The sequence below is a fragment of the Coturnix japonica genome, chromosome 7 (genome assembly GCF_001577835.2).
Source record: "Coturnix japonica isolate 7356 chromosome 7, Coturnix japonica 2.1, whole genome shotgun sequence".
In the NCBI taxonomy this organism is placed as follows: domain Eukaryota; kingdom Metazoa; phylum Chordata; class Aves; order Galliformes; family Phasianidae; genus Coturnix; species Coturnix japonica.
The window spans coordinates 27,468,844-27,486,948 of record NC_029522.1 but is presented as its reverse complement, the minus strand read 5'-3'; the positions used below and the strand labels follow the sequence as shown (position 1 = coordinate 27,486,948).

General features: G+C 37.1%; 1 protein-coding gene across 1 annotated transcript in view; it reads right to left on the bottom strand.

The window, feature by feature from the left end:
• The window catches only part of MGAT5 (alpha-1,6-mannosylglycoprotein 6-beta-N-acetylglucosaminyltransferase), a 109,519-nt gene that overhangs the window by 62,520 nt on the left and 28,894 nt on the right, over nt 1–18,105 (bottom strand). The window contains exons 2-3 of the mRNA XM_015868886.2: nt 5,216–5,604; nt 1,092–1,259 (exon numbers count right to left, since the gene is read on the bottom strand). Of these exons, the coding sequence (XP_015724372.1) occupies nt 1,092–1,259; nt 5,216–5,453 (406 nt within the window). The 5' untranslated portion in view covers nt 5,454–5,604. The remainder of the gene's footprint in view (nt 1–1,091; nt 1,260–5,215; nt 5,605–18,105) is intronic.

Here is an 18,105-nt window from a genome sequence, read left to right as displayed (position 1 = left end):
CGTAACTTCTAGAGTCTGTTACTGTCAGGAAACCACTATGAAGTCAGAAGTATAAACAAAATTTTCACTTCCATTTGGAAGTTCCTCCACTTTAAGCTACAAATGGAGAAATATAAGCACTTCAACTAGCAAAACACACAAGGATTAGCCCATTGGTGCAATCCATCCCGGAGATACCCAAACAGTGACATCATATAGAATTACCCAGGTTGGAAAAGACCCTGAAGATCATCAAGTCCATCCACAGCCTAACCACAGTACCCTAACTCTAACAACCCTCTGCTAAATCAGAAAATAAAAAATGACTTTGTATATTTATTTATAACCCTGAAATTATAATAATATTGTTCTAGCTCACATTCCAATGATGGCTAAGATGCAGTGTTGTATTCCCTGTAGTAGTAACATGGTTCACTCTGACAGCACTCTCCAAGTGCTACATTTCTTTTAGTTTCTTATCTGTCTAACGAAGACCAAAGACTTAGGAAAAAAACAACAGTAAAAAATGAATGCAAAGGGCTTTGCTAAATTCCTATGAGCACACTTCTATATTATTTGGGAAATGAGACACAGGAGAGCTCCGTCTCTGAGAAACAATAAGGGTTAAATATCCTTGTACGAACAGGATAGGACAGAGAAGCAGACATTTGGCATGCTTTAACCATGTTATCATTTCACAACCACTCTTGCTGACATCCTGACAATGGCACTTGCCTACCAAAGCTTACATCTACTCCATTTTGCAATATCTGAACACACTCTCTCAAGATTAGTATTTATTTTTGCTAGGAAAATCATGCGCAGGCCAGACTTAGGTTGGCCTGACTTCCAATGTACAATCATTTTAAAGTATGAAATATTTACTATTAATAAAGTAGAATACACTTGTTTGGCAGAGAATATTATTTTCTGCAAGTTACCACAGAAAGTCTTTGAGCTTCTAAAAGATCAGAGCTATTGAGTGTAATCGATTTGGCTTAGACTTTTGAATTTTGCTTTTTAAGACATTTCAAATATCTGCAACTGAAAAAACACACAGCATAGAGAGAGAAAATACAGCTTTAGCAGTCAAAGAATACTGCTGTACCCACCTGCTACATTAAGCTTTTCGACTGCTCCTAAGCTGGGAGCTGGAGTGGTAGTATTGTTGGTAGAGTTTGCTCCTGTTCCATTAAGTACAAGATTTTCCACTTTGGACTCCAGTTTCCCAATGCGCTGCAAGATATTATCCAACAAGACTGCAAGTGTTTTCTTCAAATCTACAAAAGAAAAGTTAAATTGCTTAATAATGAATACATACTATCAGACAGAATCAAAAGCAGATATGAGAATGAGACTGGAATAAATACACACACACACACACTTCATCAGTGCACTACTGTTCCCTATTTTGTTTGGCCTTAGATACAAGCTTTTCTTGATGTGTAACTGGTGTTCCTATGTATTTTATAAAGCAAAGTAGGATGTATCCTACTTTCAAGGAGATCTGTGAACATCAGTGAGCACACATATAGGAAAAACAGAAAAAACCCATATGTTTTGTAATAGTTCAAGTAATAATAAGTTAATAAGTTACTTAAATAGCAATGAATACCTGCATTCTACTTATAAGCACCCACCATCTCCCTTCAGGTATAACTCTGGAGCTCTATATAGACAAACACATCTTAATTTTACCTACAGACATACCCTCTCTAACTGGAATGTCCTAAGAACAGAAGAACTTTACTGTGACTTTTGTCATGTTTAATGAGATGTAGCATTTTCATTTGCAAGGAAATCAACAAACAGTATTTGGAGTTTGCCTATCACATAACAACCCAAAAAGTGGTTTTTTTTGTTTTTTTTTTTTCTTTTCTATTTCTTTTTTTCAGTTTTCTGAAGGTCACACAAACACTTGGGTAAGCTAAAAGAATTACAGGCAAGGGAAAAAAAATAGACTGCTATCATGTTAAAAATTTATAATTCAAGTGGCAATAGGCCAAATAAGATGAAAGTATTGTTCTTTGTTCATTTACCCTTGCCTAAGGATTAATGAATTCATAATGATGAATTTACATTATTTTCCCACATTATTACACATATATATGTATAATACCCCTTCTGCTTTCCACAGCTTCAGAATCAGTTAACTTTCTGATCTGTAACAGAAAATTCCTCCTCACATTTGAAGAGATAAATCTGCCCCAACACCAGCTGTAGTTTTGCCATAAGAAACTATACTCTTCCTGAGGAGCAGCTCAAATGTTATGCAAATGAGAGTAAATAAGGGAAGGTCGTTACACTTGGAAAGCTTATGATTTTCTCCTAATATAATGGAGCCCCATTCCTTCAATTGAGCCATTATTTATTTATTTATTTTGTAATTGTGTTTTCTTTGGTCTGCTGAAGACTGGAATGTTACGTGCTAATAATATGGACTGTCTTGATATAATTTTAAATATCTGCACAGTGCAATACAGTGAAGGATAAAAGAAGCATTTATGAAAAAGGAAAGAGTGGAAAAGGGTTTTAACACCAACAAAAACGTGAAACAGAGGAAGAAAATCCAGGAAGAAAGGTAAAGTGGAATATTCACGAAAAAATGAGGAAGAAACACAGTACTCAAAGGTATACACAAAGTATCAAGAGAAAAACTGCTAGTATTGTAATCTTTTGATAATAATACTAAAACACTGATATAAGACACTTCTTGCCAGAACAAAAAAGCAGTTGGAGGCCAATTTGAGAAAGAGAGGGCCAAAGCAGTGATTCAAAATAATTTTTGCAAACAACTGCATACTACGATAAAAATCTAATACTTACTAAGTATATTTGAAGTACTACTCTTTTAAAGAATGTGTTTGATCTACTGATCTGACGGGCCAATATAAAGTAGAAAGAAAAGTGAGAAAGCAAACAAGCTGTGTAATCCAAATTAATGAATGACTGAACAGCCTTTGAGTGGGTAAGAGTGGCCAAAGCAAGCAAACTTAGTATTTACTCTTGAACACAGGAATCATGACTGTGCTCAATAATAGCAATCAGACGATAAGATTAAAAGAAACGAAAGGCTAAAACTCAAAATCATATCCTGTACACTCGGATCTAGTTAGGGCTCTTTTGGTTGGCAATCTTGTACGAAGCTGGGGGAAGGGAGCCTTGAAACTAGATGATCTTTCAGGTCCTTCTTTCCAGCCCAAGTCATTCTGTGACTCTGTAACAGTAGTTGTCATAGAATAATGAAGCAGCTTCTACCTATTCTCATTAACATGAGACAGAAACGTGTTTATTCCAAAACAGCTTATCTGATAATTTGCTATCAACAAATAATTTGGTGTGCCAAGCAGGACAGTGACTAACTGGCTACGCTATTCAATTTAATACAGTATTATTTAATCCATCTACTCACCATAGCACTTTTCCCACTGCATTTTTACATGACTTTACATCCTTCAAAACAGTTTAATTTGAAAAAACTTGTCTAAACGCATCTTTAAACTAAACATTCTTTTTATTCATAAGCCTTGAATTTTCCATGCAAAATTCAGCTATAACTTACAAAAATTTTACAGTTATTTCAGGCACCTTCAAATGCCTTTAACTTCTCCTGGGGAACTTGACCATTGTTTGGCAGCAAGTCAACTTGTTCCACAGCAGGATTTAGAACAGGAAATAAAAGTCGTAAGCAAAAAAAAATTGCAGGGAGAGTTCAGATTAAGGATATCCTGTACACTCAGGCCCATCCAGGGCACAAATTAATGCAGTTACCCATCAACATCAGGAGAAAGATAAAGGGGTTTTTTTGTTTTGTTTTTAATGTTTTTCTTCATCAATCATCCTTACAAGATAATGGGACACTGATAATTGTTAAATAGCAGATAGAGGGTTTTTAAAGCTTATGCAAACTATTCACCATCTGGTCAAGAGAGGTGCTTCTTTCCATCTACTCAGCATTGGTGAAGCTGCATCTGGAGTGCTCCCTGGTACAGCAGAGACCTGTCTCCTCCTTGGAGATCCTCAAAAGCAACCTGGATGCAGTCTGGTTGCTGGGGCAGAGGTTGGAGCAGACAGACACAGAGATTGCAGCCAATCTCAAACACTCTGCAACTCTGTGAAAGCCTTAAACCTCTACTTGCTTGGAAGGTTTCAATCCAAATATTTACCTAGAGCCAACTCTTTTTAGCTTGCACTGCTCTGTAAAATTACAGTACCAGTGTAGTTCAAAGTGCAAATACACATCAGTAGAAGTTACTGAAGAATTGAGGAATAGGGACTCCCTGTTAAATTTAATCAGCAGAGCAATGCAATTGTTAGCTAAGCTACAGAAGATACTCTCAGCCTTACTGGCAAGTACCTTTTTATAAGCTCCAATATTCTTTTTTTCTTTTCAGAGTAAGAAATGGTAACAGAAATGAGAAGACATCCAGTACAAGATTTTCATTATATGCACCAAAGAGAGTAAGTAGAAAAGAAAGTGAGCTTAAAAATAGCTAAAAAGTAAGGTGTATGATGTGATTCTATCAGACTAAAAAGAAACATTACCTAATGTAACATTAGAATTACATTTTTGTCTTACTATTATTTTCTAATAATATGCTTCATTCACTTCCACATGCTTTGCTTCATACGCACACACAAACTGAATTGTATGAAATGGTCAAAAGAAAGTACTGCCAGAGAAAGCACTGAAATTCATGAAATGAATGTTCTCTACTCTGAGGTAAGTATGACATATTTAAGCTTAAATTTATCTTTAGGCCACATACGTAAGCTTAAATGTTAGGGAAATTGACTGGCCATAAATGTACAATGGAAAAGAGAAGAAGATAAACAGAGCAGGTCTCCACTTCATCAGCAAAGCAAATTATTCTTGTACAAGGAATTTCTTACAACTCTGACATGCCAAGAGAAAAGTCTCCTAAGGTTCTCCTTAACAGCAAAACCACACTTTTTTTTTTTTTTTAAACCATGTTCTAACACGTAACTTGTGGCATAACATATATGGCTACTAGACAGATGTAAGGAAAAAAGCAGATAATTTCATTTCCAAGTGACTGAAAATTTAAATTTTGTCCCACTTCATAACTTACAAGCAAAAAATGTTCTTCTCCATCTGTGCAGAAAACCTGCATTATGAAGTACTGTCAATTGAGCAGCGTTACAAAGTACAATGTTTAGACATCTTAGAAAAGCCCTTGATCAGATTATCATGTAATCTAGAACACACTCTTACCGTATGCTGTCACTGTTCCAACATAAGGTCCATCAACCACATTTTTATTTTCTTCAGCCAATGCTTTGATGTATCTTTTGCTGAGATCCAAAATTTGTTCACGCAGGACTGAACTGCTTTCGTGCTGTGTTTGCTGCTGAATAGTAAAATGCAGGAGCATCATTCCCCAAATAAAACCAAAAGTCACCAGAAAAAAGCCAAGTTTCTGAGAGGACAGCTTCCATGGAGAGAATGCCATGATTCCCAACAGCTTCTCACAGTTAGTACAAAGGTTTGTAAAGCACGAAGCCAAAGAGCAAGTTCATGGTCCAAGTATATGCAGATCACAGAGCAGGACTCAGTCTTATTCCGACTCCTTAGTCAACAAATATCCAAATTTCAGCTCCATCCTGTTGCAAGAGGAAAGAAAAGTAGCAAAATTAACACAAAATATTAGAAATTTTTATGAGCTACACTAAGTCTTTACCATAGGTAGTACCAAAAACATGTAGAAATATGCTTTTTTTCCAAGTGTTTGATTCACACACAGCAATATTGTGCTGTTACTCAGAGCACAAACAAAGAAAAGCCCTGGAAATAGAACAAAGGAAAAGCGATGTGCCTGAGCAGGTGTAGAACACCTCTCAATATCTGGATCAAATTCAATGCTTGAAGCTGTTTCCAATCTAAATTTCAAGACAAGGTTGCTTCAATGTATTTTTATTTTTCCTGTGTGTACACAAAACTTTGTGATGTTGCCAGCGCAGCAATTTAAGACGATTCTTAACGTAATTCAGCTCTCAGAAAACAAGTAATTTTAGCTGGCAATGACACTGTTAGGAGATCCTGGCAAGAGCTATGGCATATGGCTAGATAGATGATCAGGAAATCAGACTCCCTCAGGGGTAAAGAGCGAGAAAGAGGAAAAAAAAAAAAAAAAAAGAAAGAAAGAAAAAAAAAAGAAGCCTACATCATTTAAACTGATACACTCTCCTGGCTTACACTGCAAGTAGTCAGAAAGCTGGAATAATCTCTTATCTCTCCTGTGTAGCCTCTGCCATGCATCGTTACTCCTTATTCATAAAATGTAATCCAATGAGTCTGCACTTTACAGCTAAATTCAAAACACGTACTTCTGAATGTTACAACACATCTTTTGTATCTAAAATTAATATTCTCAGTGCTTTTCCCACACTAAGGAAAAAGAGTTGGCTAGCTGCCTTCAAGAGAAACAGTAGAACCATCTTTTCACTCTAAACTTGAAGATAAAAACAGGCATAAAGTATCCAACGGCAAGAAAAGCTCTGTGATGATGGCCAGAGGCAGGGTCTTTAGCATAAAACCCTACAATAGAAGAAAAGTAATTCAGAGGTAATTAAGTGTAACCTATCATGTTAAAACACAGATTTGGTAAAATGTGATCCTTTTAACTTCATAATGCTCCCAGACAGGATTAGAAAATACAATGTTCCCTTCCATTCTACACATGCACAGATAATGCAGATGTTGCTCAGTTTTAACAGGATAATTACACAGATGCCTGCTGGCAGTACTCGGTTAAAATTCCCTTTAGATCTTCCCCTTTCAGTTCAACCAACAGTTCTGCAGAAGGGCAGAAATGCCTTTGGACAACTCAACTTCCAACACAACTTGTGGCTGCACGTAGCATTACTGATTACTGCTGATTGCCAAAATAAATGCGTTACGCAGAAAACTAAAAGCAGAACAGAAAGTAACTGTACCATGCATTTATGCAGCTAAAAGAACAATCTGTAGCCATCTGTTGCTTAGGAAGAACGGCAACGAAAAACTGAGACTTCACTGAAAAACATTACAAAAGAGAAAACTGCTTTCCATATATGTAAGTCAGTTTTCCAAGAAAACACAAACTTTATTTGTTCCAGTTCATTTCACTCTATCTTAGGGATCGACTGCAAAGTAGACTATTATTATTTAACTAAAAACTGAATGCTGTGCTATTTTTCTTGCAACCTCTGATGTGAAAAAAAATGGATGGATAGTTAAAACAACACTGCAATGTCAAAAAAGAAATCGGAAGTATCCAGCACAATTCCCTCAGTGACTTGGCTTCATGAGAGAACTGACAGCATTCCGTGTAGCAGCAGGACCTGTAATAAAACAGTCAGCATTTCTTATCCCCCATTATCAATTTTACATGAAGATGAAGACACTGAACAAGAAAGTAAACCTACCAGCAGACATGTACTAACAAGTTTTTAATAATTTGTTTAGGTGAAAACACAGTTAATACTAAAAATGGCAATTCAAAAAAATACAAGTATTACTTTTTATTTGGTGCATATCTAACCATATCAGCATTATCTACATAAATAAAGCTGTTGGCTTTTCTACTTTGTTCATCAACAAACTGGAAAAGAATCTTAAACACATTCAAAAAAATAGAAGGTAGTCAGGAAATACTGAAGTTTTTCCATGAGAAAGAATTAAGATACTCTGGCAAAGGGAAAAATGGCCCCCACTCCTTCAAGTCATAAAAGAAAAAGAAATCAGCTCTTATGGAAATATATCTGTATGTGCCTCTAAAGTGTAACAGACTTGATGCTTTTTTCTTTTTAAAGCTTTGGAAAGAGGCGGTCTCACTGTAGGATAACTCTTGAAACGATTCCAGCACCTCTCCAGATATGTCCTGGTTGTTCAGTTTGATGCGAAAATGGTAGGAAGATGATTCATCCTGATTTTCTGACAACACCTAATGTACCAAAACTAAAAGTCAAGTGAGAAAAACAAGGTGAAAATGAAAAGATATAAAAGGCACAAAAGCCCACGCTTTAATAAAAGATCAGTTTTGTTTTGTTCTTCCTTAAATTCAACCCCAATCATTCACAGTCTCATCATGACCAAATCAGTACACATTTTCTCCTTATTTCAGATATGCTTTATCTTTTAAACAGATGAGTTCTACCAGTTGCAATAAACATAACTCAAACCAGAACTGCCACTGAGCTTATCAGAGATTTCTTTGGAATAAAGGCCTAACATTATATCCATTCTACATAGATATAAGAATTTTACTAATCTTAGTATTTTTAGAATTTCAAACAATTTCATTACAGCTTTTTTTCATTAAACTTTTTTTTTTCTGTTCTATATTTAGTAAGTCACTCTTTAGCATCTGGACAATTCATCAGTTAGAGAGGATAATATTTACCATTCCTACATTGTCATGACAAAAAACTCCTCATACTGTTTAGGATATCAGGAAAGTAATACTAAAGATACCCTGTATATGAGAGATGCAAACCACACATTTCTCAGCATTTTAAGCCTTCGTGTTACAGGTGAGCTTGTTTTGTTTATTTGATGGTTTAAAATATAGTATAAACTGTTAACGTTCATGTGAACAGATTTTGATGTTCATCTACAGTAGAGCTAGAAGAGATTAAGTAAAATCTCTGTAGTATGTACCTACAGAAAGATTAAAGCTCTGTTCAATCTACAGCTATGTAAGGAATGAAGTCAGGGTAAGCCTGGAACTGCACTATCTTCAGCTAAGACTCAAGGGGAAATTCCACACTGTTCATCAACATCTCCACGGCTATAAAACCTTAATTGTTCTTAGTCCAAGCAGAAGCATAAAAGTAGCAGCAGATAAACATTATTTATTATTAATTTGTTATGTGCTCAAACATGAGCTTGCTCATACTGCATGACTAGTAAACAGTGTATAACAATTTCTATACTCAGTGAAAAAAGTACTGCTGCTGTGAGGAACAGACCTCAGGCCTTCCACCAACTGTGAGGCTGAAATGGCCACCCCAGCGCCACCCCTTGGCAGCATCACAAGGCCCAGGGCTAGGAAGAACCAAGAAACACAAAGGTCTCATCATCACAGGATGCAGCTACAAGTGCTCAACATACAGCATCAGCTCCGTGGTGCTGAGTGTCCATCATTAACTTGAACAGAGATTGTTACACATTAAGTGCTTTGAATATGCAGTGACAGGGATGAGGAATGAGTAAGAGATAAACAATAGCCATACACGTTGTTAGCAAGTATCAGTCTAGTGAAATTGTCTTCAACTTTTTAAATCTGTAGAAAGCAAGTTCACCAGCCTTCTTAACCTTCACTCACAGCAATCTCTAAATCTCCTTATTTGTAATTCTCCTCTTACCCACATGCATGCACAAACACGCACTCAGCCTCAACATCACGTCATGCCTGACAAATTTCGCTACTGCATCACAGCCAGCTCCAAGAGGTTCTCTTAGAAAACCCACACATTAGGATCCTAATGCAAACATTGATCTGTTTTCCAGACTGTTTGCTGAAGAGGCCATGCTGCACTTCTGTCTGCAACCATCTGATAATGTAGAACGACTCCTAACAGGCAAACATGGGACAAACATCAAGACGTGAGTTTCCTCCATGCTTGCAAAGCATGCACTAACCTAGAAGTTAACGGCAATTCAAGTGTCAATCCAGTGCTCCGCCAGCACACCAGAGCCACAGCCAGGAAACAGTGGTGAGTGAAAGCACTTGCCACATCCCCACACTCCTCTGCTAAGGCATGCCAGGAGCCATGCTTTGTGCAGAAGCAGATGTAATGTCTTAAAAGAGACAAGCAACCATCTAAAACCTCCTCTGCCCTGTGCCCCGTGCAGAAAGCACAGGGCAGACAGTAAATCCAGATTTTTCCACACCTGGTTACTCTGAAGAGAGGAAATACGTGGTCAGAACAGAGTTAGTCCCCTGATTTCAACAACTAATCAGAATTTACTTCAATTGTTAATTCAGTTGTATGTGTATGATGGCCCATAGGTTTCAAGCCATCTCAGAAGATTTTCATCAGTCTCAACATAAGCTCTCAACACTTAGTTGTGATCAGTCCTGTAACATATTCCCTATGCACCTTAAAGACAGTTTCCAATCCCAGCTACTGAGGAAGGAGAAGCAGCTGAAAAAAAAATCATGCAGTTGTACCAGCCTTGTCTAGTAGCAAAAGCATGCATAAACATTCGTGCAAGTGTGTCTGAAGCAGACATTCCTTAGTATATAAAATGATGCAGAAAAACATTCCCTCATCTGAACTACGGAGCCTTAGTTCTGTTTTTCCCTCTACTGCTTAACTTTATTTTCAGCAACGTTTCTGCCAACGAGTTCTTTTCCTTTAGCTGACAGATGCCACTGCTTCTTTTCTCTCAGCCCCCCCCACCTACAGCTGAAATGGTACCACGGACTGTTCTGAAGTGGCAACTTGGGATGCAATACCATGAGGTGAGAAAAGCAGAACAACACTGGGTCACAACAGTGAAAGCAGACCAGATGGACTGAGGGAGAGTAAAAGCATAAATACTGGGTTTGTTTTTTTCGGCTGGGGGGACATGTTTGCTTTTCTGTGTGTGTGTAGTAGAAATTGGCAGGAGGTGGTGGGATGAAAGTGGAAGGAGAGAAAAGCAGCCTTTGATAAGATGCCATAGAAAAAGTAGATTTTCATCTTGAGCAAGCAGCTCGCCTTCACTTTCAAAAATAAATTTCTCCACATAGAAACAGTTTGGGTGGCAGCTCAACAAGCATTTCCCCATGTGGGTCTGTGATCTTACAGTGCGCTCCAAGATGTTTTCAATTTTCTCCCAAGCATATATTTTTCTGCAGTTTATTCCTACAGAAGTTAAATTGCATTTTCTCCCCCTTTTGTTTGCTTACCAGGGTTACATTCCAGGAAGGGATGAGAAAAAAATTAACAGTTAACACAAAGCTGTTACAGTGGCAAACCTCCCTGCAAACACCTTGTCAGCCAGAACCAAGAGACAAAGAAAGGATGAACAACACTACACCCAGGGTGTAAGAAAAGCCTGTTTTTTCCCCTCGAAGTGTGCAAAAGGTTCACTCTGCAGCCATCAAGCAGTGCCACAGATGTTATTCTTTTCTGTTTTACACTGAGCTCTCACTGCCCAATACCATTCTCCATCTTTCTCCCTAAGTCCCTTCTGGAACTCACAAACTCCACAGGTGTTTTATACAGCTTAAAGTATTTAACATAAAAAGTTTGGAAAACAGTTGCATCTCCAACCTTCACGTTCTGCTTAATTCAACATCTTACTGGATTTCCTTTAAAGAATTCATTTAAAAAGTTTTAGTAAATGGGGGTATGCTAAGTTTCAATTGAAGATGCATATCAGACCATTCTGGAGCATGGATAGAGTGGACAACTATGTAGAATGAAAACAACTACATCAAAATACAGCTGACAAACAAGACAATGACAAAATACTACTCAGGCAGCAGACCTAGAGCTCAGGAGTTCTCCAACATTAATAACAAAGAAGCTCACACTGAAGATTATACATGGAGAAAGAATAGGATAAGGAATTTTGTATGATCTCGCTGCTTTTAACTCATATGGATTAAAAGGAAAAAGGGTAGAAGAAAATGTAAAAGAAAAGATTCGTATGGATTGAAGTTCTTATGATTCAAATAATCCTTATGGATTAAAACCACTTTAGACAATGCATTTAAGGCCATAATCACAAACTATCTTGATCTTTTAATAACAGTGCTTAGAGATTTAAAAAATGGACTAATTTTAGGATTAGAAATAGGAAGACTTCCTCCAACTTTTGAGCAACAGAAATATTCCTGACTTGGAACAAATGAATGAAACTGGAATTTTTACAGCTATTTACAGGCAAGTCGCAAGGTAAATTACTAACATTTCTCGTCATTACATTAAAGGATTCCCCAAGCTGCATTTTTGCACTGAAAAAGGATGTCTTGGCATGTCAACGTAATCAACAGATTAGGAAAGTGGTTTTTCATTATATTTTGCAAGAAAGAAACTTAAGAACAGACAGAAAACTGCAGTCACCCCAAGTCTTAGAAGAGATCTGCATAGCCAGCAAAAAAAAGTACATGGGTGATTTTCATGCCTTCAAAAGTCCCTTGGACAAACAAACCATAACATACTCCATTAATTTAGTTAAATTAAAAAACAAATAGCATGAAGAAGTTTTCCAATGTGGACACAAGTACAGACACAGCTTTTTCTCCTCCTCTTCTCACATCTACCCACACATGATGTCCATACCTAAACCTCATATATGTAAGTATCTTATGTCACTCTCAATTTTACACTTGGCATTTGACCACTGAAAGGCATAGCTCTGGCACTTGCTAAGAAGCATAGTTTCACACTTTTTAGATCAACTTTTTCCAGTTGAAGAATAATGCCTTTCATTGTTATACAGCAATCCTGCATGTGCCACTTGGTTTCAGGGAATTCTCTCCTATCTCCTTAGGACACACTACAACTACTGTAATGAGAGTTAACGAAAATTGCTTAGAATTTATTCAGAAAATATTTTTAATGAAAAAATAGAATTAACTTCAGCTTACAATCCAAGCACCCAAACCACTTAGCACTCTGAGAAGAAACGTTTACTATACAAAAAATGAATTCATCAGCTCATTTCATGCATCAAGCAGATACTTCAGACTCACTCCCTGCTGTTAACAACTCAGCCTGTTACATCACATCTTGCAGCCTGTCCAAGAAAAAAACAAGCAGCTCTCAACAGCAGCCCTGTCCGGTTCACAGAGGAAAGTCAAGAACTGCTTTGTATTTAACAAGAAAGCTCTCATCATTGTGGATGCCTTGCTATCATCTCCTATCAAGTTGATCGTCAACACACTGAAAGTGGTCTTTAGACAGCTGAAAACACAGTACAAGATTTAAGGAAAGATCCAAACATGTTCATGCTCAAATTACATTATCATTGCTTCTTACAGGGAATGTTTGTGAAGAACAGAAGACATTTCAGTTTTTAGGTACATCTGTGTAAGAAAATTAACTTACTTGAATTCCTCAGGCTTTGCTGGGAATGGCAGATAATTAAAACGAAAAAGAAATTCTCATTAAATTGGGTTTCAATAGATTGCAGCCACCAGATTCTATATCCAAATTTTCCATAATAGTCACAACAACAGAAGACAGGGAAGTTGAGTTACAATAGAAAGAAAGAATTAAGAAATTTCTAAGTATATGTTATTAAGTAAGAGTATTCTGTATCATACAAAGGAAAATAACCCAAACTACCTGAGCTGAACATTAAATAAAGTCTTAAGAAATATTTATTTCTAGTTTCTTTAAAACATGTTGAACCTGGGTCAAAGAATAACATTTCTTCCTACAAATTTGTTCTTGGCAAGCTTCTTGAACACAGTCCAATTTAGGTGGCTAGACAAATGGTTGAAAATACAAGCTGCACCTCCAAAGCAGAGTATTTAATGGAATTAAAATTTCAACAGTCACCCACATGGAAACAGCAGCGCTATTGATTATTCCATTGCTCCAGTTTCTGTATTTAAGATGTTTTCTTTATTATCAGAAATGGTGAGATTGCAATTTGTTTGACATCTTATTTGAAAGAAAGACTGCAAAGAATTTGAACGTATGTCTTGTATCTCCTGAATAAATCCTATTCACAAACATTGGTATTCAGCAACTGTTGATACAGTCAGATGAGCACTTTCACTGAAAGTCACTACTGTTACTTATAAAGAGAAATAAGAAACAACAGCATTGCAAAGAAAAAAAACGTGTTTTACATCCATAGGCAATCAAATCCATTCTAGCTGATGAGTTACTACAGTGTTACTGAGTCAGCAGCAGCACCAGAGCTACAGAGCTGGAATTTTTGTTAAATTGTAACAACCCCATGATACTAAAACTGCGTTCGCACTACCGAAATGCTTAGAGGGATGTATATGTAGTTCACTACACATTCAAAAAGCCCAATTAGAAAACAGCAGCCGCACGAGACAGACCTTTAGAGAAATAGCAGGGTGTGAACGCAATGCTGGTCCTGAGCTTTTGGAGGAGAAAACACCTGAGGGGAATTGAGTCACTGTGTAAATGCTAAATGGAGCATCAGACAAAACCGTCACTACATATGTAGTACTCATCTGTCCAGCCAGTTACGGATAGTAATGATAAAATCCTTTACAAGAGAAGGATTTCTCCCTGCAGACAATTCTCACAATCTGCTGTGAATGATACAGCCACAACCATGGAAGTATTTTCAAAGGAAAGCCAGCAGCACGACAGTAAACACGGCACCATTCTCAACTGATATATGTGGAATATTTTATAACTGCGTTGGATGCAGGTGAAAGGCAGTCAGCTTTTCAGTTCTCTTCAAGATTTAATAAAGTATACAAGCTTCCTTTACAGAAGTATGAGCTGTACTTAGTATACTGTAGGGCATAAAACTTATAAACTATTTTGAGTAGGTGGAAAACAGCCTCTCCTTTTCCAACATCCCTTGACAGCTGTAGAACAGCTTGTACTGGCAAACTGAGGAATAGCTCTACCTCAGCTGTGGCTCCTTGCAAAACTAAATGGAAAAAAAAAAGAAAGAAAGAAAGAAAGAAAGAAAAAAAAAAAAAAAAAAAAAAAGCCAGAAATGCAGAATACAGCCAGAAGAAGCAGCTTAAGGAATGTGAATTGCTAATATCACACTGTTGCTCTCAAATGCTCTCAAATTCCAAGGAGTAGAGAAAGGGCACACACACACACACTGCCCTCAAAATCCAGGAAATAATATGGAAAAGTCCTGAGTTGATATTGTACATAACATTTCAGTAACCTGCTAGTACTGAAGGACAGATGAAGAGCCCCCAAAGCTCTCCTCATTGCTTATACCCTGTCATTAACAACAGCGCACCGTGTTTTCATCCTCTCTCACTCCCAAGGTTCTCTTGATAGCTCTAGTCTACCTGTACAAGAGAAAGCTTAAGAAAACCTGTTGGTTCTAATCCACCTCCTTCAATGCCTCAATGCCTTTTGTAAATCACCTAAATTAGAGGAGCCACATTTTCTTCCAAAGTACATTTTCTTGAGGCAATACTCTCATTCAAGGTTTGTTAACAAAAGTTGTTTCATTTTCAGTGCTGAAAGCAAACCTTCACAACTTCTGCAGTGCAGCTCCAAAGTAAATGTTAATATCTTGGCAAATTTAATTATTTACAACATCAAATGCTTTAGTTTCAGAGTTGTCATGGATTTGCTTTCCCTTCTTGAAAGATGCAGCTAGAACTTACACAAGCTACTTCCTTGCTGAAGTTATCCTTAAATGAACCATGAAGTGAAGTCTGAAGGCTGCCTTTACCAGACAGAAAATCACACCTTAGGTCTCAAAATCTCTGTTTATGTCAGCATGCAACACAACAGAACAGCAAAACAAAACGACAAGCTTTGAGGATCTGGTGTTCACACCACCCGCCTTTTAGCTCAGGGATGCACAGGGTGTGCATACTAATAGCAGGGGATAGTGCTGTGCATTGTATCTAGTCCACCTTAATGACTAAATGCCAACAGTCAGAGGACATTTCTTGCATTCCTGGAATGCTTTAATTGAAAGGATATCCAGTTTGTGATCTCCAAGAGTACCCCGCAATACAAGTTCAAGTGTTATTAGCAAGGTTACAATTCACTTCAAAGAGCAGATCCTATTCAAAGCAATGTCAGGGAACATCCCATACTATCCTGAACTACCAAACTCACCACAGAAATGGCCAGAGAAAAACCCAACACAAACATAATTCAATTACTTGCAGTTACACACTCAAGTAACAAAGTGGAAATTTTAATGACCAAATAGGTATGCAAAAGCTTCCTTTAAAGGTTTTGGTTACAGAATGGCACAGAGCGGCAGATTTATTAAGTCAGAATTCACTTCCAATCAGAATTTAGCTTACATTTGACTGAGCTGTAACCATATCAAAAAGGCTTGCTGGAATTCCTGCAGCACAGTAACATGCTAAAGTTACGCACATCACGTGCTATCCATTAACCACTGCATTCTGAACTTATGAAGGGCAAAATTAAATGACTTGCTTCACTGGAAAATTAAGACTACAAAGATGAAAGAGGCAGCAATTTTGTATTCATATTTTAGGTATAAAGTGTTAAACATAGATAACATGATCCAACAGGAAAAGTAAAGCTGAGATCTTCAAATTATGGGAAAGAATTTGAAAAAAAACAGCAATTCATTGAGATTGCAATTTATGTAATTACAGAATAAGAGATATGGGAAGGAAATCGTAGAGAAAACAACAGTAAGGAAAAGGAAGAAAACCTTGAAAACTTGAGGAAAAAAAAAATCACTATAACCAACAGAATGAGGCATTAAATTAGACAAGAAATTAAAAGGCGAGAAAGAAAACAATTGCCCCAAATGAAGACATGAGGTAGGAAAAAAAACAAACCAAACCAAAAAAAAATAAAATCAATGCAAGTCCAAGGTAAAGTTAACAAAACACATGTTGGACTGACAATGAGGTGATGGAAAATCATCCTGAAAAGACAAGGGCTGAACTACCGGAATGGCTGAACACATCAGGTCATGCAACACTGAAAAAAACCTAACAGATAAAGAACAGTAAATACAATTCAAACATGATGATTGACATGTCAACAGATAAAAGTGAGTTTACATGGCCACAAGCAACACTTAACTAAGAAATTCTCACAAACTGGACTGTAAACATCAATAGAGGAAAACTGTTTGTCAAGGAATTTTTGGTGTTTCCTGATATTATTAGAAGTGGCAGAGCTTTCACACTGAGGGAGGAACAAGTTGGGTTTTTCATTTAAGAGGAAGCAACAGCCAGTGATCAGACTTCCCATTTCATGATATTTTTTTCAATAAATTCTCCAGGATAACTGGAAACTCTCCCAGTTACTATTCCTCAAAATTATTGCTAGACCTATTGGTATATCAACCTCGCAAAAACTGTTCTCATCTAGTCAGATCTCTATGCAATTATCTTCCAAACACTTGTATCCAAGCGCACCATAAGGACCTTGCCCATTGCATATACTAAAAGAAGTGTTCCATTACATGTATATACATTCACATGTATACTCAACTCTACAGCTCTCCATAGTCATTAGAGACAGAATACAATACCCCCTTTGCACAAGACATTATGGGTCTGTGTTAAGGGAGTATGACAATGCTAGAGGCAACATCTACCATCACATTAATGACTTAAATTGGTGAACATCACTGAGTGGTCAGCACCAATTCAGAGTTCCTGTAAATTTAAATTTTACAGAACTTTAATACTTTCATGTTTCAAAACAGCCAGTCTCCAAAACATTTTGAGCACAGACTCACGTACACACTGATACTAAGAAATATTGTACTTCCACATATCTAACCACAAATGACAGAGGAGGTACAAGTAAATATCCTTTATAGACTTCAGCAACTTCCAGTAGTTACTCCACTCATATTCTGAGAACAAACTCTCTGGTCTGATAATGCATTACTAAATATGTTTATTGATACTGAGTTTCGGCTACTAGCCAAGTGTTCTTGCAAAGAATCTCAATAAGCTTTTTTCATACTTTAAATCTAAAGACAGCTGAAAATACTGTTTGTAAACTCAGCCTCATCCATATTCGTAGATCTAGAAGTAGAAAGGTAGTGAAATTTCCTACAAGAGTCACCTGGCTGGTCTCTTCCTGGCTTGAGCACAACTCTATTTGCCAGCCTATCTACTACCTTCAAAGATTGTACACGTTTACTTTTTCAGGCTCTTAAATTCTACTTTGATAACAAAATCTGCTTTCTGAAGGTTAGCAAACATCACAAGCTGCAAAGCTTTCATATATCATACTGGGACTCATCCATACCGTTATGTTTTAACAGGTGGCTGCGTAGTGAGTGTCAAACTAAGCAACACTGATTTGCATAACATCCTTTCTTCATTTTTATATAAGCATACACCAAGAAGCACATACTGTTAGAGAACAGAATGATTTTGGTCTGCATCAGATTCTTTAGATTTCTTTACCAAGAATGATTTAAATACCTCAGCCTTTGTTTCTCCCCCTTGGCACTGGACCTTCAGTCTCCAA